Source organism: Stegostoma tigrinum, chromosome 33, assembly GCF_030684315.1.
Source record: "Stegostoma tigrinum isolate sSteTig4 chromosome 33, sSteTig4.hap1, whole genome shotgun sequence".
Lineage (NCBI taxonomy): Eukaryota > Metazoa > Chordata > Chondrichthyes > Orectolobiformes > Stegostomatidae > Stegostoma > Stegostoma tigrinum.
This window is the reverse complement of record NC_081386.1, coordinates 937,641-962,919: the sequence shown is the minus strand read 5'-3', so window position 1 is coordinate 962,919 and position 25,279 is coordinate 937,641. Positions and strand designations below refer to the sequence as shown.

General features: G+C 44.4%; 1 protein-coding gene across 2 annotated transcripts in view; it reads left to right on the top strand.

Moving 5' to 3' along the window:
* The window catches only part of ankdd1a (ankyrin repeat and death domain containing 1A), a 189,664-nt gene that overhangs the window by 4,169 nt on the left and 160,216 nt on the right, over window positions 1–25,279 (top strand). For both annotated transcript variants that reach the window (XM_059639229.1, XM_048563010.2), the window contains exon 2: window positions 530–633. In XM_059639229.1, the coding sequence (XP_059495212.1) occupies window positions 530–633 (104 nt within the window). The remainder of the gene's footprint in view (window positions 1–529; window positions 634–25,279) is intronic.

Sequence of the window (25,279 nt, the reverse complement as noted above, 5' to 3'; positions counted from 1 at the left end):
TAAACAGAAGATCAAAGGGTTATAGAATTGATGCAGTGTTCAATAAACCTAAGGTGGCTGTTAAATCTTTAATCAGTTAGTAGGATTAATATACAAATTCCCGAATTCCTTTCAAGTCACTGCCCCGAGATAACTAAAGGTTTTATCAGTTCCCTCAGTATACCAGAGGTGACATCCCAGGTCAGACAATGCATTTTAGGTATGAGGCCTTGTTTAGAATCTGGCTGTGTATCAACTTGGAGTCAGATTGGTTTTATAAAATGCCACATTGTCTACAAATTGTGTGTTTTTTGAACAAAATAAAATGTATCTGCAAATGCAAATTCAACCCATTGATTTACATGCGTGTGTGTGTGTTTGTGAGAGAGAGAGGGAATGTGTGTGCACGCATGTATGAGGGGGAGAAAGAGAGAGAGGGACAGTGAGTGTGTGTGTGTGTGTGTGTGTGATCATGCTAGCTGTGATGTTCTGCTGGGTTATTGTAAGACTCTGTCATGCTAACATTTTACCTTGTTTTCTTTTCCTGAAGTGCTATGGTCAGAGCAGGATTTCCATGATGCAGCAAAGGGAAATGACGTGATCACAATGGAAATGCTTTTGAAGAAGGGAGTGAATATCAATGCCAAAAACAGTGTAGGTAAAATATTTATTTTTCTACAGCTAGTGATGCACATCAGCATCCGGGTTAAAGAGCAGTGCATTGCATGAGCACTTCCTACGCGCAATGACCATATTGAATTTAGAAACAGAAATTGCTGGAAACACTCAGCAAATTTTCAGTATCTGTGATGGAGATAAACAGAGTTAATATGTTCAAGATCTTTCATCAGAACTGGAAAAATTTAAAACTGGTGCAGATTTGAAAGCAAGTATGGAGATAAGCAAATTGGTGATGGAAGAATGAACACAGGAACGTTTGTAATATGGTAGAAAATATGATAAATTAATTGAGAAACAGGAGGATAACGCAAGATAAAGTGGGCTGATAATGGGAGAAGTAATGAAAAAAGTATCTGGAGGAGAATTACAGGCTTGCTCGGAAGGAGCTCAAAAGTGGACTGAGGAGGGCCAGGAGGGGGCACGAAAAAGGCTTGGCAGGAAGGATCAGGGAGAACCCAAAGGCATTTTACTCATACGTGAGGAATAAGAGAATGATCAGGGAGAAGGTAGGGCCAATCAGGGATAGCGTAGGGAACTTGCGTGTGGAGTCTGAGCAGATAGGGGAAGCCCAAAATGAGTTTTTTGCTTCGGTTTTTACTAAGGAAAGGGACCTTGTTGTGAATGAGAACTTTGAGGAGCAGGAAAACAGGCTTGAACAGATCAAGATTGAGGAAGTTGATGTGCTGGAAATTTTGGCAAACATTAAGATTGATAAGTCCCCAGAGCCAGACCAGATTTATCCTAGGTTGCTCCGGGAAGCGAGAAAGGAGGTTACTAAGCCGCTGGCGAAGATCTTTGCTTCCTCACTCTCCACAGGAGTCGTACCGGAAGATTGGAGGGAGGCAAATGTTGTTCCTTTTTTTCAAGAAAGGGAATAGGGAAATCCCTGGAAATTACAGACCAGTCAGTCTTACGTCTGTGGTCAGCAAGGTTTTGGAAAGAAGTCTGAGGGATAGGATTTATGACTTTTTGGAAAAGCATAGCATGATTAAAGGGAGTCAGCATGGCTTTGTGAGGGGCAGGTTGTGCCTTACCAGTCTTATTGAGTTCTTTGAGGAAGTCACGAGACAGGTTGACGAGGGTCGAGCAGTGGATGTGGTGTACATGGACTTCAGCAAGGCATTTGGTAAGGTTCCCCATGGCAGACTCATTCATAAAGTCAGGAGATATGGGATACAGGGTGATTTGGCTGTCTGGATTCAGAATTGGTTGGCTGACAGGAGGCAGAGAGTGGTTGTAGATGGTAAGTATTCTGCCTGGAGGTCAGTGCTGAGTGATGTCCCGCAGGGCTGTGTTCTTGGGCCTCTGCTCTTTGTAGTTTTTATAAATGACTTGGATGGGGGGGTTGAGGGGTGGATTAGTATGTTTGCTGATGACACAAAAGTTGGAGGTGCCGTTGATAGTATCGAGGGCTATTGTAGGCTTCAGCGAGACATTAACAGAATGCAGAGCTGGGCTGAGAAATTGCAGATGGAGTTCAACCTGGATAAATGCGAGGTGATGCATTTTGGAAGGTTGAACTTAAATGCTGAATGTAGGATTAAAGGCAGGATTCTCGGCAGTGTTGAGGAATGGCAGGATCTTGGTGTTCAAGTGCATAGTTCCCTCAAAGTTGCGACCCAAGTGGATAAGGTTGTTAAGAAAGCATATGGTGTTTTGGCTTTCGTTAACAGGGGGATCGAGTTTAAGAGCCGCGACGTTACTCTACAAAACCCTGGTGAGACCACACTTGGAATATTGTGTCCAGTTCTGGTCGCCCTATTATAGGAAAAATGTGGAGGCTTTGGAGAGGTTGCAAAGGAGGTTTACCAGGCTGCTGCCTGGACTGGAGGGCTTGTCTTACGAGGAGAGGTTGACTGAGCTCGGACTTTTCTCTCTGGAGAGAAGGAGGAAGAGAGGTGACCTGATCGAGGTGTACAAGGTAATGAGAGGCATGGATAGAGTCGATAGCCAGAAACATTTCCCCAGGGCAGGATTGACTGCCATGAGGCCTCATAGTTTTAAGTGTTAGGAGGAAGCTATAGAGGAGACGTCAGAGGGGGGTTCTTCACTCAGAGAGTTGTGAGCGCTTGGAATAGTTTACCAGTGGTAGTTGTGGAAGCGGAGTCATTAGTGACATTTAAGCGACTGCTGGACATGCACATGGACAGCAGTGAATTGAGGGGAATGTAGTTTAGGTTATTTTATTTTTGGACTAGGAATATTCCACAGCACAACATTGTGGGTCGAAGGGCCTGTACTGTGCTGTACTTTTCTATGTTCTATGTTCTATGTTCTAAGGTGTATATGGAAAAGCAGCATCATCCCCAACAATTACTGCCCAAACCAAAAAAATAAAAGATCTGAAATTGTTGCACACAAACTTTGAATTTGTAAGGCTGCACATGTAAACACTGATATTTGCTTTGAAGATATGCAGTCAGGTGCATCACTGCTCAGTTTCCCCCACTGACTCTAAAAACAACAGGATTTTCATTTCTTTTAATTTACATACAGCTGTTTCCATGCATTTAAAGCTGGCAGCAGTCTGCAGTCATTAGATCACAATCAGAATGATCAACATTGCAGAGTGGAGGATTTCACGTTAGTGTCCTGGGCCTGTATTTATCCCACATTCAGTATCGGCAGATTATCTGCTCACATTACCACATTGCTGTTTGTGAGAGCTTGCTTTGTGCGAATTGGCTGCTGTGTTTCCTGTAGTACTACAGTGAGTATAGTTTCTACATTCCAAAATAAGGTGATTTGGGACATAAAAAGAATGAGATAAATGCACAATGTTTTTTTTTAACATTACAAACCACCTCTACATCAAAAAATAGGGTTGTAACTGAACTGTCAGCAAAGATAGCAAGTATTTATAGAATCATGCAAGCACAGAATTGGCCCGTCGAGATTGTTCTGAACTGTCTACACCTGTAGCACTTGGCCCATAGCCTTGAGTATTATGACACTTCAAGTGCTCATCCACAAAGATTTTGAGCTTTTCAGCCTCTATTACCCTCTGAGGATGGCACATTCCAGATTCCTACATCCCTCTAGTGAAAACGTATTTCCTCAAATTTCTTGCAAACTTCTTGTCCTTTATCTTAAACCCCTTATTAATGACCCCTCAACTGAGAAGAACAGTTGCTTCCTGTCTATCCTGTCCATGCCCCTCATAATATTAGACATCTCAATCAGGACATCCCCTCAGGCTTCTTGAAAGAAAACAATCTGAGCCTATCCAGCCCCCTTCATAGCTAAAATGCTCCAACCCAGGCAACCTCCTAGTGATCCTGCTCCAGTGCAATCCATTCTATAGTGTGATGACCAGAACTGCACAATCTACTCCAGATGTGGCTTGACGAAAGTTTTGACAGCTCCAGCATTACCTCTCTACTCTTATAATCCATGCAATGGCAGATAATGACAATTGTCCTGTATTCCTTCTGAACCACCCTATTAATCTATCCTGATCTATCCTATCAGGGATCTGTGGACAAGCACCCTAAGATCTCTCAGCTCTTCTGAGCTTTCTAGTGTCCTGCCATTCATTGACTACTCCTCTGTCTTGTTATTTCTTCCAAAGTGCACACTTTTCAGGATTCTGTTTCGTCTGATCATCTGAACAGACCATCTGTATCTTCTTGTAACCTAAGACCTTCTTCACTTATAACCAAGTAAACTTACTTATCATGCCCCAAGCATTCTCATCTATGTGATTTATATATATATAACAAACAATTAGGGACCCAGCATTAATCCCTGTGGTACTCCACTGGATGCTAACCTCAGTTTAACCCCTCCCCTGTGTCTCCTACCGTGAAACCAATTTTGGGTCCATCATGCACTATGTTCATCAACACTCCAATCACCTCAAAATTCAATCAGATTTCCAAGGCTTGACCTTGGTCTTACAAAGCCATGCTGACAACCTGATCAAACTTTGCCTGTTCCAAGGAGATTGTTTGTTGTCTTCAGAATTTTCTCCAATAGTTTCACTACCATTGATGTGAGACTCACTAGTCTGTAATTCCCTGCTTTATCACATTCACCATTCTTGAAAATTGGAATCACGTTTACAATCCTTGAGTTCTTCTGGCATCTCCACTGTGGCCAAAGAAGAATTAAGAATTTGTGTTGGAGCCTGTACTTTCCTCCCTTGCTTCTCACAGTAGCCTGGGACACAGCGCTTCCAAACCAGTGGACTTGTCCACTTCAAAGCCTGTCAAAACCTTCAATATCTTCTCACTCCCTAAATCAATCTGCTCAAGAACCTCACAGTCTCTGTCCTCAAATTCTGTACCTACATCTTCCTCCTGAGCCCAGCATGGTAAAAACAAAAGTTTTTTTTTCCCAGTTTTCCTATCATTTGTTTTACGATGTAAGTATTGTCAGATAAAGTAGAATGTCAAAAGGAAATGAATTTGTGAAAGGAAATTCTGTTCTGTATGCAATGTTTGGGACAGACTTTCCTAACCTTTGCTGCATAGTGATTCAATGCCTGTTCTCTGGGTGCAAAAGATTAAGAACTGGATAGAGACCTATTCTGCTAAGACCCCATCTCTTTATATTACCCCAGATCACAGAATCACAAGTTGACATTGTGCAGAAGGAACCAGTTTGGCCTATCATTTTTTGCACCAGCTGTTTAGTGCTAATTTCGTGCCTTTTCCCAGTGTTCTATTTAAAATGTTCTATTAAAAAACATACCATACGCTCGTGATTGCCTCAGTTGCATATGCTTCCACCACATTTCTAGGCAGTGTATTTTCATGCCTCGTATACTTGTTATATGAAAACATTATTTTTTTCCTCACTTCACACATGCTTTTTTGTAGAATGCTTTAAAACTGACCCCTTCTTAATTCATTTATAAATAGAAATAGTTTCTTTCTATCTATCCACTCTATCCAGACCCCTTGTGGTTTTGAATATATCTGTAAAACCTTATCTTTGCCTTCTCCTGTCCAAGGTACACAGTCCCGATGTCCCCAATATTTTTCCATAACTGAAGTGCATCATAGAAACTCGGAGATCGGAGCAGGGGGAGGCCATTTGGTCTTTCGAGCCTGCTCCACCATTCTTCATGATCATGGCTGATCATCTAACTCGATAGCCAAACCCTGTTTTCTCCCATAGCCTCTGATTACATTTGCCCCAAGTGCTATATCTAGTCACCTCTTGAATACATTTGATGTTTTGTCATCAAATATTTCTGGTGGTAATGAATTCCATAGGCTGTCCACTCTTTGGTTAAAGAAATACCCCCTCATCTCTGTCCTAAGTTGTCTACCCCGAATCCTCAGACTGTGACTCCTGGTTCTGTACACGCCCACCATTGGGAACATCCTCCCTGCATCTACCATACATATTGTTCTCTCATCCAAATCATTAATATATGTTGTGAAAAGTTTCGGAACCAACGCTGATTTTTTGGCACCTCACTAGTGACTGCCTGCCAATTTGAAGAGGACCCATTAATTCTTAGATTCCTACAGTGTGGAAACAGTCCCTTCGCCCAACAAGTTCACACCGCCCCTTGAAGCATCTCACTCAGACCCATCCCCCTATAACCCACACACTCCTGAACACTACGGGCAATTTTGCATGGCCAATCCCTAGCCTGCACATCTTTGGACTGTGGGAGAAAACCGGAGCACCCGGAGGAAACCCACGCAGACAGGGGGAGAATGTGCAAACTCCGCACAGACAGTTGCCCGAGGTGGGAATCGAACCCGGGTCTCTGGCGCTGTGAGGCTGCAGTGCTAACCACTGAGCCACCGTGCCGTCCCTTTTTTTGTTTGGCTCGAGGGACGACTTTCAATAGATCGCAGCGAGGTAGCTGTTCTGCTACTTACGAAACCCTGAGCCAGAATCAGGTCGTCTATGAATGATTTAGCACCAGGTTCTACACGAACATGCTGTGCGTTTAAAAGAGAGAGGTGGCGCCTGTACAGCTGCGCTCCTGCCCTGAATGAACGGCACTACGCACCGACCGGAGTCGGTTATTCCAGGCCAACCAAAGATCCGTGGTGCTAGGGTATCGTTATGTTTACGCAGGATTCTGTCTTCGAGGCGTTCAGTCAAAATCCCACAGATGGTAGTTTCGCACCGTTGGCTCCTTAGCCAAGCACATACACCAAATGTCTGAACCTGCGGTTCCTCTCGTACTGAGCAGGATTACTATTGCAACAACACATCATCAGTAGGACAAAACTAACCTGACTCACGATGGTCTAATTCCTACGCTTTGTTTCCTCTCTGCTAACCAGTTTACTATCCATCTCAATAAACTTGCCCCAATCCCATGCACTTTAATCAAGCACAATAGCCACTTATGTGGGACTTTGTCAAGCACTTGCTGAAAGTCGAAATATACTACATCGACTGTTTCCCCCTTGTTAACTCACTAGTTATACCTTCATAGAATTCCAATAGATTTGTCAAACATGATTTCCACTTCATAAATCCATGCTGACTCAGTCTGACCCTGCCTCTGCTTTCTAAATGCTCTGCTATAAGATCCTTGACAATGGATTTGAGAATTTTCCCCAACGCGAATGTTAGGCTCACCGGTCAAAATTCCCTGTTTTCTCCCTACCTCCCTTTTTTAAATACTGGAGTGAAATAAGCCACCCTCCAATCTGCAGGGACTTTTCCCAATCCTGGAAGATGACCACCAATGCATCCATAATTTCTAGAGCTACTTCCTTAACTACTCTGGGATGTAGTTTGTCAGGCCCTGCGGATTAATCAGCCTTCAATACTGACAATTTTTCAAACACTGATTCTCTACTAATATTGATTTCCCTCAGTTCTTCCCTCTCGTTAAATCTTGCATCCTCCAACAATTCTGGTGTTTCATCTGTGATCTCTTTTGTGAAGACAGAATCGAAGTAGGAATTCAGTTCCTTAGCCATTTCTTTGTCCCCTGTTGTACGCTCCCCCGGTTCTGTTTGTAGGAGACCTATGTTTGTCTTTTTCTTCACATACCTATAGAATCTCTGTCAGTCTTTATGTTCCCTGCAAGCTTACTTTTGTACTTTATTTTCCTCTTCTTAATCAATCCCTTGGTCCTTTTTTGCTGAATTCTAAACTGCTCCCAATCTTCAGATTTATTATTTTACTTGGCCAATCTGTATGCTTCCTCCTTGGATTGGATATTATCTCTTACTTCCTTTGTAAGCCATAGATCTCAGAAACATCTTCTGCATGCTCTGAAATGCATTTGCAGCCTTCCACCATCATTGGGGTGCTCAAAACTGAGCACAGTACACCAGTTGATTTTTAACCAGTGTCTGATGTATATTCTCGTAACTGCCCTGCTCTTGTACTCTATGCTCCTATTTATGAAGCCTAGGATAATCTCTTTCTTCCTGTCCTGCCACCTTTAATGATTTATGCTCTGATCCTGAACGCTATAGAATTGTACTGTATTTTATAGTCTCTCTTCATGTTACTTAGATCAATGTTATCACACACTTCTGTCAAAAACTATGATTCCTTTTCTCTGCCTTGGATATTGGAGTCTTTTACTGGGAAGAGTGGCCTGCAGCGATCATTACACTGAAGCAGTCTGGTTAAGGGCCCTGTAGGCAGCATTGCAGTGAAGCAGTCTGGGAGTACTGCAGTAACATCCCAGAAAATCTGTCAGTTTATTGGGCTGGCAAGAAGTCAATCTTGGTTAGAGTCTATCTGTAGATTGCTATAAATTAGAATAGTATTATTATCACCAGAAATAAGTGCAATTCACTAACAATGTAGTGAAGTAACATAAGTAAGCCAAATTGTTTCAGGAAAGGGGAGCAAAGTTAACATTTTGGAGGTAAGTTAAGAGTAAGACTACTACGGAAGAGGAGCTCGGTCCCATATGTTGCATGACATGCGCTGTTTCAGAAATCTTTGAGCCTCCTGGTACTTTGGATAACCATTTCTGCAGGATGGGCTGCTGGTTTGATCAGATTAAGTGTCATGTTTTAAAGGTTGACTGAAGGCACATCAGTGCATCCATGAGATTGAGAGTTACTTGAATAGTACACTTTTTTAGAGGTGGTCACCCTGCAGCTTAAGGAACTGAAGTCAGGGAAGGAATGGGTGATCCACCAGTCAGAAGAAGGAAGGCATGCAAAAAGTCATGAAAGCTCCAGACTGCCTCACACTGAAGAACCTATGTTCTGTGTTGGAAAGTGGTAAAAGTGATTGTTCACCTGGGGAGTGTATTCAGAGTCCAGCTGCTGAAGGTGGGTTGCACAAAGAATGGGAGAACGATAATGTTAGATTTGACAATGAGAGATACAGACAGGTATTTCTGATGCCACAGATGTGACTCTGTAATGTTATGTTGCCTCTTTGGGGCTAGTGTCAAGGATGTCAGCATTGCTGCAGGGCATTCTGAAGGAGTAGTGCAAACAGTCAAAGATTGTCGTTCACAAGACACAAGTGGGATGAGGTCATGCAGTAAGAATTTAGGTGGCTATGTAAGTGAAAGTCTCCTAAGCTTGTAATTATTCCCAATGCCGTGTGTGTACAGGAATAGGTGGACAGAGCAGGTTACTACGTGGCTGAATAGTTTAAGCAGGAGGGACGGCTTTAAACTTCCATATTGCTGGGTTTGTTTTTGGGGAATGTGGGACCTGTACAAGTCTTCCACATAGCACCTGAACCAAAACAGGACCACCATCCTTTCAAGGAGGTTTGCTGATGCGGTTAGTGAAGGGTTAAACCAATTTGGCTCAGATTGTGGCGCTGCGTCCCTTGCTGTTGTATGCATTAATGATCTAGGCATGAATGCCAGCTGTACAATCAGTAAGTTCGTAAATCAAAATTTGGTGGTGTTAAATAATGAGTTCGAAAACCTTAGATTGCATGACAGTATAGATGGTTTGGTCACTTGAGCCAAACAGTAACAAATAGTATATAATCCCGAATAGTGTGAGGTGATGCATTTTGGGAGGACTTACAAAGCAAGGTTGTATATGTTGAAAAGCAGAATCCTAGGGTGTACAGAGGATCAGAGGGACCTTGTGTACATATCCAGAGATGCTTCAAGGCAGCAGGACAGGCTGATAAGTTGGTTAAGGAGCCATATGGAATATTTGTCTTTATAAGTCAAGGCATTGAATGTGTGAATGAAGAGGTTATGATGGAGCTGTGTATCATTAGTTCTGCTGCAGCTGGAGTACTGCAGGCTGTTCTGGTCGCCACTAAAGGAAGGAGGTGATGTTCTCTCGTGCAATCACAAGGATGGTTTCTGGTCTGGAATAATTCGGCTATGAATTGACTAGGCTGAGGTCTTTTCTTTTCAGCAAAGAAGGCTGAGGGAAGTTCTGATGCACATAGACAAGATAGATCCACTTCCCCTCATTAGTGGGGTCAGTAACCAAGGGGCACTGTTTTAAGATAAGGATCAGGAGATTTAGATGCAATTTGAGAAAAAGAATTTTTGCCCAAAGAGTGCTAGGTACCTAGAATTCACTGCATAAAAGGGTGATAGAGGCAAGAACCCTCAAGGCATTTATATATTGTTTAGATGAACACTTGAAATGCCATGGCATACAAGAGGGTGAGTAAATTGTGCTTGCACTCTCTGGATTTTAAAAGAATGGGCAGTGATCTCATTGAAACATAAAAGCTTCTGAAGGATCTTTAAAGGGTGGATACAGGGAGGTTGATTAGATTAGATTCCCTACAGTGTGGAAACAGGCCCTTCAGCCCAACAAGCCCAATCTGCCCCTTGAAGCATCCCACCCAGACCCATTCCCCTGTAACCCACGCACCCCTGAACACTACGGGCAATTTAGCATGGTCGATCCACCTAGCCTGCACATCTTTGGACTGTGGGATGAAACCAGAGCACCCGGAGGAAACCCACGCAGACACTGGGAGAATGTGCAAACTCCACGCAGACAGTCGCCCAAGGATGGAATTGAACCCGGGTCCCTGGTGCTGCGAGGCTGCAGTGGAAACCACTGAGCCACCGTGCCACCTTTGTTTTCCCTTCTCAGGAATCTTGAACAAGCGTGCACAGTCTAAGCACAGGGAATATAATTTAGAGCTGAAAGAGGCTGGGTTGATAAATTCCTGCTGTTTGGCAGAATTTTAATTTTTGGACAATTAAATTTAACTCCGTCCATTGCAATATTTTTTGACCAATGCCTCCACAAAATTTTATTTGAAATGTATGATGCTCCTATTGAAATATTTGGCCAAATTAATAAGAAATACTTCAGACAAAATACTGTACATTCAGTTTTTGATTTGCTGCCAAGGAAGTATTTACAGAGAACATGGGATTTTAAGAACTTTTGATGGCAGCCAGACTCCTGTGGCAAATGCTAGACAGGAGCATGTGTTGAACTATAAGAATTAATGAAAGAAACAGTATAAGCAAAATGAAAGGACATATTTTTGTGAACATACAAATGCTGCTACAGAGACAAGTTATAAGGTAACACACAAATAATGCAGCAGACAGTTGTATTAAGAAGGGGTTGATTCCTAGTAGAATTCCATTTCTGAAAGGTTGAAACAAAGGCAATGTAAAAAGATTATGCTGGATTGTGAGTGTAGTTTTCTTTAGATTTCATTTGAATGACTATCTTTTTTTTAATGTGGATTTAAAAATTGATTCTATTTTAAATTTATTTGCATTGTTATATGACAATGTTTGATAGTCTATGATACAGTGTTAATTATTGTGTACTTTAAAACTAATTCCTAATTTAGTGAATTGGAATCCATGCTTTAATCCCATGAGCTTACATCTAGATGACAATATCCTAAAATTTGGGTTTTTCATTCAGTCATGGGCCTGGTGTTGCTGGCTGGACTAGCATTTATTGCCTGCCCCTAATTGCGCTGGAGGAGGTGACCCTTTCAACCTATACCAATAGGCTATGTGCTGTAGGTATAGACCCAGTGCTGTCACAGAGGGAATTCCAAGAGTTTGATGGAACAGCAATGAAGAAGGGTGATATATTTCCAAGTCAGGATGGTGAGTGGCGTGGGGAAGAGCTTGCAGCTGGTGGTGTTCCCATGTATTTTCTGCCCTTACTCTTCTAAATGGGTTTGAAAGATGCTGCCTCACAATATTTGGTAAATTTTTGTAGTGCATCTTGTAGCAATACACGCTGCTGCTACTGAACGTATTCGGTGGAGTGACTGTTTGTGGATGTAATGCATATCAATCAAGTTACTTTGACCTGGTGGGTGTCAAGCTTATTAGAAGGTTCTTGAAGCTGTACTCATCCAGGCAAGTCGAGGGTAATTCCAATAAGCTCCTGAGTTGTGCCTTGTAGATCGTAGACAGGCTTTGGGGCATCAGAATGTGTCCTACTCATGTAGTATTCACTGCCTCTGAGCTGCCTTTGTAGCCAATGTATTTATCTGGCTAGTGCAATTGAGATTCTGGTCAGTGGTGATCCCCAGGATGTTGGTAGTGGGAGATTGAGAGATGACAACACCATTGAATGATAAGTGGCGATGATTAGATTTGTTTTTCATTGAAGGCCATTATTGCTTGACATTTGTATGGCATGTATATTTTCAATCCAAAGTCTGCATGTTGCCCGGGTCTTTCTACATTTAGTGCTGCAGTATCTGAGAAGATGCAAATAGTGCAGAATGTGGCGTAGTAATTGACAAACATCCCCACTTGTGACCTTATGATAGAATCAAAAGGAGCTACAGCACAAAAACAGACCCTTGGTTCAACTCATGCATGCCAACTGGATATTCAACCGTTTGGCAGCATTTGGCCATATCCCACTAAACCCTTCCAATTCGTACATCTATCCAAATGCATTTAGAATGTTGTAATTGTACCAGCCTGTACTACCTCATCTGGAAGATCATTCCATACATGCACCACCTACATGAAAAAGTTGCCGTCAGGTCCCTTTTAAGTTTTTCCCCTTTCACTTTGAACCTATGCCCTCTAGTTTTGGATTCTCCTACCCTGGGGGGAAAAAACCTTCGCTATCCACGCCCCTCATGATTTTATAAGCTTCTGTAACATCACCTGTCAGCCTCTTCCGCTCCAAGGAAAATAGCTCCAGCTATTTGGCCTCTCCGTATAGCTCAAACCCTTCAACCCTGGCAACATCTGTGACGGCGGCATGGTGGCTCGGTGGTTAGCACTGCAGCCTCACAGCGTCAGGGACCTGGGTTTGATTCCAGCCTCGGGTAACTGTCTGTGTGGAGTTTGCACATTCTCCCTGTGTCTGCTTGGGTTTCCTCCGGGTGCTCCGGTTTCCTTCCACAGTCTAAAGATGTGCAGGCTAGGTGGATCGGCCATGCTAAATTGCCCATAGTGTTTAGGGGGGTGTAGGTTATGGGGGGTGTGGGTTTCGGTCGGAAGCTCCAAGGGGTGGTGTGGACTTGTTTGGGCTGAAGGGCCTGTTTCCACGCTGTAGGGAATCTAATTTAATCTAATGTGAAGTTATCTGAACCCTTTCGAATTTCACAACATCTTTCCTGTAGCAGGGAGACCAGAATTGAACTCAGTAATGCGAAAGTGGCCGATCCAATGCCTTAGATAACAAGGTGTAGAGCTGGTTGAACACAGAAGGCGGAGGAGCAGGAAAGCTGACGTTTCGGGTCTAGATCCTTCTTGTACAGACGCAACATGCCCTCTCAACCTATACTCAGTGCACTGATCAATAAAGGCCAGCATATGAAATGCCTTCTGCAGTACCTTGTCTGAGGTCAGTGATGAAGCAGCTAAAAATGGTTGGGTGGAGCACACTATCCTGAGGATCTCCCGTAGAGGTGCCATGTAGGTGAGATGACTGATCTCAACCAGCCATAACCATCTTCCAGTATACCGGTATGACTCCAACAGTGAGGATTTTTCCCCTACTTCCCATTGACTCAAATTTTGCTCAAGATCCTTGATTCTACATTCAGTTAAATATGCCTTGATATTAGGGGCTGTCACTCACCTCACCTCTGGAATTCAGTTCTTTTGTTCATGTTTGAGCCAAGGCTGCAATGAGGTCAGGGGCTGAGGAGTCCTGAGGACCCAAAATGGGTCTCATTTAGCAGATTACTGTTGAGCTGGTGCTGCTTGGTAGCACCATTGACAGCACCTTCCATCACTTTATTATTGATCAAGACCTGTGGGATGGTAAATAGCTGGGTTGGCTTTGTCCTGCTTTTTGTGTACAGGACAAACCTGGGCAATTTTCCATATTATCAGTCAGATGCCAGTGTTGTATCTGTATTGGAACAGCTCGGTTAGGGGTGTGGCAAGTTCTGGAGTGTTGTCAGGACCCATAGTGTTTGCAGTATGTAGTGTCTCCACCAGTTTCTTGATATCACGTGGAAATTTGAATTGGACGAAGACTGGCATCTGTCATAACAAAAGCAGAAGTTGCTGGAAAAGCTCAACATGTCTGACAGCATCTGTGAAGAAAAAAATCACAGTTAACGTTTCAGGTCCGGTGACCCTTCCTCAGATCTGATAGCAGCTGGGAAAACGTCAGTTTATATGCAGAAAATAGGGAGGAGGAGTGGGGTAGGAAGTAAACATTAGAAAAGAGCCTAAAAGAGAGAAGAGCATTTGGATAGACAAAAGAGTTGATAATTATCTGGCTGGGAGGGTGAATAGTTGTTAATGGGGACTCTAGTGGCTGACAACAAGTGATGGGCAATGGCAGGCTATGTGATAACAAGGCCTGGTGTGTGGTGTAGGGGGCGAGGACATGAGAGAGTTTAGGCCCTAAAATGATTGAACACAATATTGAGTCTGGAGGACTGCAGGGTCCCCAAATGGAAAATGAAGTGTTTTCTTCCAATTTGTGTTGAGCTTCGCTGAAACACTGCAGCAAGCCAGTGACAGAGATGTTGGCCAGGGAGCAGGGTGGTGTGTTAAAGTGGCAGGCAAACAGTAGCCCAGGGTCTTTTTTGAGAGCAGAATGTAGATGTTCTGCGAAGCGGTCACCCAGTCTACGCTTCATTTCCCCAGAATAAAATAGACCACATTGTGAGTATTGAATGCAGTAGACTAGATTCTGGGAAGTGCAGGTGAAGTTTTGCTTCACATGGCAGTTATGTTGCGCCCTTGGATGCTAAGGAGGTAAATGGGCAGGAGTTGCACCTTTTGCTAGTTTTGGGGTGAGGTGCCGGAGGGCTGTGGGGAGGTGTTGGGGCGGTATGAAGGTAGAGTGGACCAGGGAGTCCCGGAGGGAACAGTCCCGTGGAAGGCTGACAAGGAGGGGAGGGGAATATGTGTCTGGTGCTGGCATTGCATTGGAGGTGGTGGAAATGGCGTCTGATGATGTTCTGGATGTGGATGCTGGTGGGATAGTGGACAAGGGAAACCCTATTGCTGTTGCAGTGGGGAAGAGAAGGGGTGAAGGTGAAAGTGCAGAGAATGGTTGGACCCACTTGAGGGCCCTGACAACAACAGTGCTGGCGAGCCCACGGTTGAGGATGAAGGTAGACAGCTTGGAGGTTCCATTGTTGAAGTTGGCCTCATTTGAATGTATACGATGGAGATGGAGGAACTGATAGAATGGGATGGAGTCTTTACAGGAAGTGGGGTGTGAGCATGTATAGTCCAGGTAGCTGTAGGAGTCAGTGGGTTTATAGTGGATATTAGTGGCCAGTCTATCCCCAGAAATGGAAACACAAATGCCAAGGAAGGAAAGGGAGGAGTCAGAGATAGACCAGCGAAATTGAGGGCAGGGTGGAAATTGGAACTGAAATTGATAGATTTTTCCAATTCCAGATGAGAGGGAAGCAGCATCAATGATATCATCAATATATTGGAGAAAGAGTTGTTGGTGGGGGCAAATAGGACTGGAATGAGGAATGTTCCACGTACCCAATGAAGAGACCAGGCATAACTAGGGCCCATGCAGGTTCCCAAGGCCCACCTCTCTTACGTGACGACAATGAGAGGAGTTAAAAGAGAAGTTGTTGAGGGTGAGGACAAGCTCGGCCAAGCAGAGGAGGGAGATGGAGGGTAGGGATGGTTCAGGTCTTTGCTTCAGGAAGAAGCGGAGTGCGCTCAGATCTCCCTGGTGGGGAAGGGACATGTAAAGAGATTACGTCCATGGTAAAGAGGACGTGGCTGGAATCTGCAAACTGGAAGTTTTGAAACCGTTGGAAGGTGTCAGAGGAATCACAGATGCATGTGAGCAGGGATTGGATCAGGCGAGAGAAGACTGAATCAAGCTAAGAAGAGATGAGTTCTCTGGGGCTGGAGCAGGCTGAAACAATGGGTCTGTCTGGACAGTCCTGTTTGTGGAATTTTGGAAGGAGGTAGAAGTGAGCTGTGTGGTGTTGGGCGTCTATCAGCTTGGAAGCAGTTGGGAGAGGCCACCGGATGAGATGAGGTCAGTCACCGTAGTGGATACAATGACCTGATGTGCCATGGTGGGGTCATGATCCAGGCGAAAATAGGAGGTATGAGACCTGGCACTCAGCCTCTGCAAGGTAGAGGTCAGTACGTTAGACTGCCAGAGCACTACCCTTATCAGCAGGCACAGTAACAAAGTCAGGGTTAGATCTGAGTGCATGGAGTGCAGTCAGTTCAGAGGGAGATAGAACATAGAACGTAGAACATAGAACATTGCAACACAGTACAGGCTCTTCGGCCCTCGATGTTGTGCTGACCTGTCATCCTGATCTGAAGCCCATCTAACCTACATTATTCCATGTATGTCCATATGCTTGTCCAATGATGAGTTAAATGTACTTAAAGTTGGCGAATCTACTACCGTTGCAGGCAAAGCGTTCCATTCCCTTACTACTCTCTGAGTAAAGAAACTACCTCTGACATCTGTCCTATATCTTTCACCCCTCAATTTAAAGCTATGCCCCCTCGTGCTTGCCGTCACCATACTAGGAAAAAGGCTCTCCCTATCCACCCTATCTAACTCTCTGATTATTTTATGTGCCTCAATTAAGTCACCTCTCAACCTTCTTCTCTCTAACGAAAACAGCCTCAAGTCCCTCAGCCTTTCCTCGTAAGACCTTCCCTCCATACCAGGCAACATCCAAGTAAATCTCCTCTGCACCCTTTCCAGAGCTTCCACATCCTTCTTATAATGCGGTGACCAGAACTGTACGCAATACTCCAAGTGCGGCCGCACCAGAGTTTTATACAACTTCACCATAACCTCTTGGTTCTGGAACTCGATCCCTCTCTTAATAAAAGCTGAAACACTGTATGCCTTCTTAACAGCCCTGTCAACCTGGGTGGGATTTGGTGTGAGGAGCAGAGAAATTGAGGTGATGAATATCATGTCAACAGTTCTCAATGACAGGTCGTATGCAGGCTGAAAGGCAAGAGGGAGGGGTCTAGGTAGAGGGATAATTTTGGAACTGGACAAAGAGGCCTATGGGATGGGGAGAGGACCCTTGTCCAAAGAAATAGGCCCAGAGGCAAAGATGGTGGAAGAAAAGTTTTGTATCATGTCGTGCCTGAAATTCGTTAAAGTGGGAATGCAGAGGAATAAACCTGAGGCCTTTGCTGAGTGCAGAGCTTTCAGCATTGGAGAGCAGAAGGTTAGGAGGGATGGTGAATACTTGACAGGACATGGGGTTGGGAGAGGAGTTGGAGTCAGAGGGAAGTGGGGGGAGAAGAGGACCATGGGTATTTTTGAGTTGTTGCATCTTAAGGGCCTTAATGTCTGAAAGGAAAAGAAAACATTTCTTGTTAGCGTGACGAATGAGCCGGAGGATGAAGTGGAACTGCAGAGTGGTGCAAACCAGAGCCAATGTGTTGCGATGCTGTTGAAGAGCAAGGTCAAGAGTGTGTATATTAAGCCATTGGCACTGAGCATGGATCAGAGGATGCATCTGTGATGCTTGGGACCTCTGGTGTAAGGTGAGATGGATCATCCACCCAGCACTTCTGGCTGTAGACTGTTATAAATGTCTCAGCATTATCTTTTGCACTTATATGCTGGACTCCATAATTGAGAATGGGATATTTGTAAAACTTCCTCATCAAGCAACTAGTCATTGAATTGGGGTAATGCCTGGCTTTATGGTGATGGTACTGGTAATGGTAAAGTGGGAGTTAATCCTGACCATGAGTTTGTAGATGGTATTGGAGTATGATTCTGCTGCCGCTGATCGCCCACAGTGCTTTGTGGATGCCCCATTTTGAGGTGCTGAATCAGTTTGTAGTCTGTCCCATTTAACATGGTGATAGTATCACATAACACAATGCAAGGTGTTATCAGGGTGAAGGCAAAATTTCATCTCAACAAGGATTGTGTGGTGGTTGCTCTTACCAATACTCTCATGGACAGGTACATTTGCGGCAGGCAGACCAGCGAGAAGGAAACCGTAGCATCATAGAAATATACAGCATGGAAACAGACCATTTGGTCCAACTTGTTTAGATAACCCAAATAAATCTCATCCCATTTGCCAGCATTTGGCCCATATCGCTCTTAAACCCTTCCTATTCATGTACCCATCCCGATGCCTTTTAAATGTTGGGATTGTACCAGCCTCCACCACTATCTCTGGCAGCTCATTCCATACACATACCAGCCTCTGCATGAAAATGTTGCCAGTTTGGTCCCTTTTAAATCTTTCCCCTCTCACCTTAAACTTGTGTCCTCTGGTTTTGGATGCCCCCATCCCAGGGAAAAGACCTTGTCTATTTACCCTATCCATGCCCCTCATGACATTGTAAACCTCTATAAGCTCACCCCTCAGCCTCCAACACTCCAGGGAAAATAGCACCAGTCTACTCAGCTTCTCCCTATAGTTGAAACCCTCCAACCCTGGCAACATCCTTGCAAATCTTTTCCAAAACATCTTAAGTTTCACAACGTCCTTCAGGATTATTTTTATTTTTGTTGGCCCCCTCACCCGCCTGCCGCAGACTCAGTTCAGCAACAGTGTTCTTTAGAATTTAGTCAGCTGAATCAGTAGTGCCGCTGACAAGTATAATAGGAAGGACAGGCAGGGCTAGTTAATGAATACGACAGGTCTGGTAGTCTGAATTGTATTCCTTTCAATACAATACCAATACCAGCATGGTAACGAAACATCTGCGAAACAACAAACCTCGGGGAGCCAACCAACCTCAACGCCCACAACCCGAGGTACAAATTTACTCAAAACCTTAGAGGCCTACGGGTGTAACACGCTCAAATTGACACGAAAATGGGAAAACTACGCCAAACAAGAGAGCGCAGCCCACAAACAACTCTACTTTCTACATGGATGCCTCAGGAACCAGGTATTACCACACAGTGTGAGATACAATCCACTCATCAACAACGCACAAGCCCACAATACAGCAGAACGGACTCCAAAGTTTAAAAACCAGGCGGGAAAACACTGACACTTCATCGGAGGCTGCACTGATAACGTTACCAGCATGGTAACGAAACGTCTGCAGAGCAACAAACCAGCTCGGCGAGCCAACCAACCTCAAGGCAGATGAGCTTAGAGCCTGGATTTGTACATGGGACTACGATGTTGTAGCCATTACAAAAACTTGGTTAAAAGAAGTGAATGGCAGATCAACATTTAGATTTATAAGGCATGATAGAGAAGGATATAAAAGGGGGAGTTGGATTCCTGATTAAGTAAAATGTCACATCTGCACGAAGAGAAGACATCCAGGAAAGCCATATGGGTAGCACTCGGGAATAAGAAAGGTGTAATAATTCTGATGGCATTATACTATAGGCCTCCCAATACTCAACAGGAGACAGTGGAACAGATTTGAAAGCAAGTCATGGAAAGATGTCAAAATAACAGGGTTATTTAACTTTAACTTTCGTAACATGGACTGGGGCTCACTTGGTTCCAGGGATTTAGGTGGGACAGAGTTTCTTGAAACAGCATATATGTAGCTCAACTGGGGAAGGTGCTGTACTAAATCTTGTAATGAGGAATGAGCCTAGCCAGTTATCAAAGTATCAGGAAAACATTTGGAACATGATTCAATAAGCTTCAAGATAGTTTTTAATAAGAGTATGACTGATCCAGGTGTGAAAGTGCTAAGTTAGGGGAAGGCTAACTATAACAATCTGAGGCAGGAACTAGAGAAATTAGATTGGGGTGGCTGTTTGAGGGTAAATCCACATCTGACATGGGAGACATTTTAAAGACCACTTGATGAGAGTTCAGGATTGGCATGTACCCATGAAGATGAAAGATAAGACTGGTAAGATAAAAAGAACAAACACCTCCTCCCACCCACCCTCCTGCAAAAATTCCATCCCCTATTCCCAATTCCTCCGCCTCCGCCACATCTGCTCCCACGATGAGGCATTCCACTCCCGCACATTCCAGATGTCCAAGTTCTTCAAGGACCGCAACTTTCCCCCCACAGTGGTCGAGAACGCCCATGACCGCGTCTCCCGCATTTCCCGCAACACATCCCTCACACCCCGCCCCACCACAACCGCCCAAAGAGGATCCCCCTCGTTCTCTCACACCACTCCACCAACCTCCGGATACAACGCATCATCCTCCGACACTTCTGCCATCTACAATCCGATCCCACCACCCAAGACATTTTTCCATCCCCACCCCTGTCTGCTTTCCGGAGAGACCACTCTCTCCGTGATTGCCTTGTTCGCTCCACACTGCCCTCCAATCCCACCACACCCGGCACCTTCCCCTGCAACCGCAGGAAATGCTACACTTGCCCCCACACCTCCTCCCTCACCCCCATCCCAGGCCCCAAGATGACATTCCATATTAAGCAGAGGTTCACCTGCACATCTGCCAATGTGGTATACTGCATCCACTGTGCCCGATGTGGCTTCCTCTACATTGGGGAAACCAAGCAGAGGCTTGGGGACCGCTTTGCAGAACACCTCCGCTCGGTTCGCAATAAACAACTGCACCTCCCAGTCGCAAACCATTTCCACTCTCCCTCCCATTCTTTAGATGACATGTCCATCATGGGCCTCCTGCAGTGCCACAATGATGCCACCCGAAGGCTGCAGGAACAGCAACTCCTATTCCACTTGGGAACCCTGCAGCCCAATGGTATCAATGTGGACTTCACCAGTTTCAAAATCTCCCCTTCCCCCACCGCATCCCAAAACCAGCCCAGTTCGTTCCCTCCCCCCACTGCATCCCAAAACCAGTCCAACCTGTCTCTGCCTCCCTAACCTGTTCTGCCTCTCACCCATCCCTTCCTCCCACCCCAAGCCGCACCTCCATCTCCTACCTACCAACCTCATCCCACCTCCTTGACCTGTCTGTCTTCCCTGGACTGACCTATCCCCTCCCTACCTCCCCACCTGTACTCTCTTCTCCACCTATCTTCTTTTCTCTCCATCTTCGGTCCGCCTCCCCCTCTCTCCCTATTTATTCCAGAACCCTCACCCCATCTCCCTCTCTGATGAAGGGTCTAGGCCCGAAACGTCAGCTTTTGTGCTCCTGAGATGTTGCTTGGCCTGCTGTGTTCATCCAGCCTCACATTTTATTATCTTGAATTCTCCAGCATCTGCAGTTCCCATTATCACAGGCATATGTAAGGTTTGGGAGAGAGATAATAGGAACTGCAGATGCTGAAGAATCCAAGATAACAAGGTGTGGAGATGGATGAACCCAGCAGGCCAAGCGGCATCTTTGGAGCAGGAAAGCTGATGTTTTGGGCCTAGACCCTTCATCAGATGAAGGGTCTGAGAGTCTGATGAAGGGTCTAGGCCCAAAACATCAGCTTTCCTGCTCCTAAGATGCTGCTTGGCCTGCTCTGTTCATCCGGCTCCACACCTTGTTATCTATGTAACATTTGGGAAACTGAAATCAGACAAAGCCAGATTTACTTGAGGGGAATAAAGTAGACAAGAAAGAATTCAAATCAGGAATTAGAAAGGCTAAAAGGGGTCGTGAAAAATTCTTGACAAGTAGGATTAAGGAAAACCCCAAGGCTTTTTATTTGTATATTAGGAACAAGAGGGTAGCTAGGAAAAGCGTGGGTACACTCAAGGACAAAGGAGGGAACTTATGCATGAGCCAGAGGAAGTGGATGAGGTCCTTTGAGTACTTTTCATTGGTATTCACCGAAGAGAAGGACATGATGATACTCCAATATGGAGGAGTATGTTAATATTATAGGGCAAATTGATATTAAGAAGGAGAAGGTGTTGGGTGTTTTGAAAAACATTGGAGTTGATAAATCCCCCAGTACTGACGAGATCTATCCCAGGATACCGAAATAGTTGAGGGAAGAGATTGCTGGGGCTTTGACACGGATCTTCATATTCTCTTTAGCCATAGTCAAAGTCCTAGGAGACTGGTGAATGGCCAATATTGTTCCTTTGTTTAAGAAGACCAACAGGGATAATCCAGGAAATTATAGTTTAGTGAGTTTACATCAGTAATGGGAAAATTATTGGAGAAGATTCTTAGGGACAGGATTTACTTACTTTTGGAAAAAAATGGATTTGTTAGGGATAGTCGGCATGACTTTGTGTCGGAGAGTCTTGTCTCACAAATTTAGTTGAGTTTTTCAAAGAAGTGATGAAGATGATTGATGTGTATAGGGCAGTGGTTGTCTGCGTGCACTTTATTAAAGCAATTGACAAGGTTTTGTTATGGTAGGCTGGTCCAGTAGATTAGGTTGCATGGGATCCTTCAGTGAGTTGGTAAATTGCATACAAAATTGGCTTGGTCAAAGAATACAGAGGGTAGTTGTAGAGGGATTTTTTTTTCCTGACTGTGACCAGTGCTGTTGCAAAAGGATAAGTGTTGTGATCTCTGCTGTTTGTAATTTATATAATTGTTTCGGATAAAAATATAGCTGGCCTGATTAGTAAATTTGCCTACAAAATGAAAGATGGTGAGCAAGCTTGTCAAAGGATAAAGCAAGATATACATCAGTTGGATGAAATAGCAAATGGAATTTAATCTGCAGAAGCGTGAGTAAAGCATACAGAAAATGGCAAGACCCTTAGGAGCATGGATATATAGAACGATCTTGTAAAGAAAATCCATAGTTTGCTGAAAGTGGCAACACATATTGATGAGGTGATTAAGAAAGTGTACAGCATGCTTGCCTTTAGCATTCAGGACATTGAATATAAACATTGGCAAGTCATGTTGCAGATGTACAAAACTTCAGTTAGACTACGTTTGGAGTATTGTGTGCTGTTCTGACTGCCACACTATAGGAAGGATGTGGAGGCTTTCCAACGAGTGCAAAAGACGTCTGCCAGGATATTGAGATAGTAGGAACTGCCGATGCTAGAGAATCTGAGATAACGTGGTGTGAAGCTGGATGAACACAGCAGGCCCAGCAGCATCAGAGAAGCAGGAAAGTTGACTTTTTGGGTTGAGACCCTTCTTCAGAAATTTCTGAAGTGTCTGTACCAGGATATTGCCTGGATTAGAATGTATTAGTTATAAGGAGAGGTTGGACAAGCATGGATTGTTTGTGCTAGACCTTTGGAAGCTGAGGAATGATCTGATGGAAGTGTGGAAAATTATGGGAACCATGGAGGGGTTGGATAGTCAGAGTCTTTTTCTCAGGATGGAAATGACAAATATTAAGGGACATAGGTTTAAAGTTTTTAAAGAAGATGTGCGAGGCGCTTTTTTATGCACAGAGTGGTAGGTACCTGGACTATGCTGCCAGGGAACTGCTGGAAGCAGATACAAAGCAATGTTTAAGAGACATTTACATACATGCGTGAACAATGCATGGACAGGGATTAGAGTGGTATGTACCATTTGTAGGCAGATGGGACTAGTTTAGAATAGCATCATGGTCGGCATAGACAAAGTACCTGATCCTGTGCTGTATTGTGCTGTGCAGCTGAGCCACGTTTGGTGGCGGACATTGAAATCCCCAACTCATGGTTGATGACACCTTCCATTATTTTACTGATGATCGAGAGTAGACTGGGGGGATAATCAGTTAGGTTGGATTTTTCCTGCTTTGTATGTACAGGACATATTTGGGCAATTTTCCACACTGTCGGGTAGAATCCAGTGTTATAACTGTACTGGAACAGCTTGACCCAGGGTGTGGCAATTTCTTGAGCACAAGTCTTCAGCACTATGGCTGGAATGTTTTCAGGGCCCATAGCCTTTGCAGTGTCCAGTGTCTCCGACCATTTCTGGATATTGCGTGGAGTGAATCAAATTGGTCGAAGACTGGAACTTATAATACTCTGGACCACTGGTGGAGGCTACAATAGGTCATCCATGTGGCAATTCTGGCTGAAGACTGCTGCGAAAGCTTCAACCTTATCTTTTGCACTAATATGCTGGGCTCTTCCATCATTGAGGGTGGCGATATTTGTGGAGTCTCCTTCTCCAGTGAGTTGTTTAATTGTCCACGACCATTCACAACTGGATGTGGCAGGACTACAAAGTTTAGATCTGATCCATTGTTTGTGGGATCGCTTAGCAGTGTCCATCACTTGCTGTTTATGCTGTTTGTGTGCAAGTGGTCCTGTTTGGTGGCTTCACCGCGTTGATATCACATCTTCAGGTATGCCTGGTGCTGCTACTGTCATGCCGTTCTTCACTTTCCATTGAACCAAGGTTGATTTCCTGGCTTGATTGTAATGGTTGAGTGGGGATATGCCAAGCCATGAGGTTATAGAATGTGCTGGAATACACTTCTGCTGTTGATGGATCACCGTGCCTCATGGATGCCTAGTCTTGAGTTGCCAGATCTGATCTTATTTGCATGGTGATAGTGCCACAGGACATGATAGAGGGTATTCGTAGTGTGAAGATGGTACTTCGTCTCTACAAGGACTGTGCAGTGGTCACTCTTAGTGATACTGCCATGGGCAGATGAATCTCCAGCTGGCAGATTGGTAAGGATGAGGTCAATGTGTTTTTTTCTTCTTGTTGGTTCCCTCATCACCTGCCGCAGACCCAGTCTAGCAGCTCTGTCCTTTAGGACCCAGCCAGCTTGATCAGCAGTGCTGCTGCTGAACCGCTGTTGGTGGTGAACATTGAAATCCCCCAACCAGAGTACACTTAGTACCGTTCCCATCCTCAGTGCTTCTTCTAAGTGTTGTTCAACACGGAGGAGTACTGACTCATCAGCTGAAGGAAAATGGTACATGGTAATCAGCAGGAGGTTTCCTTGACCATGTTTAACCTGAAGCCATGAGACTTCATGCGTCTGCAGTAATTGTTGAGGACTTCCAGAGCAACTCCCCCCTTTCTATATATCACTGTGCCACCACCTCTGCTGGGTCTGTCACACCAGTGAGACAGGACATATCCAGGAATGGCGATGGTGGTATCTGGGACTTTGTCTGTAAGGCATAATTCTATGAGTATAACTGTCAGGCTGTTGTTTGACTAGACTTTCAGACAGCTGTCCCAAGTCTGGCACTAGCCTCCACGTGTAAGTGAGGAGGATTTTGAAGGGTTGACAGGGCTGTTTCCGCCATTGTCTTTTCCGGTGCCTACGTCACTGCCACGTGATCCGTCCAACTTCGTTTCTTTGAGACATTGTAGTGATTGGTACAATGAATGGCTTGCTAGGCTATTTTAGTGGACAGTTGAGAGTCAACCACATTGTTGAGGGTCTGGAGTTTCAAATAGGCCAGGCCAGGTGAGGATGGCAGATTTCCTTTCTTGCAGGACCCTGAATGGGTTTTTCCAATTATCAACAATTAGTAGATTCTTAATTCCAGATTTATTTGATGTTATTTTTAATTGAATT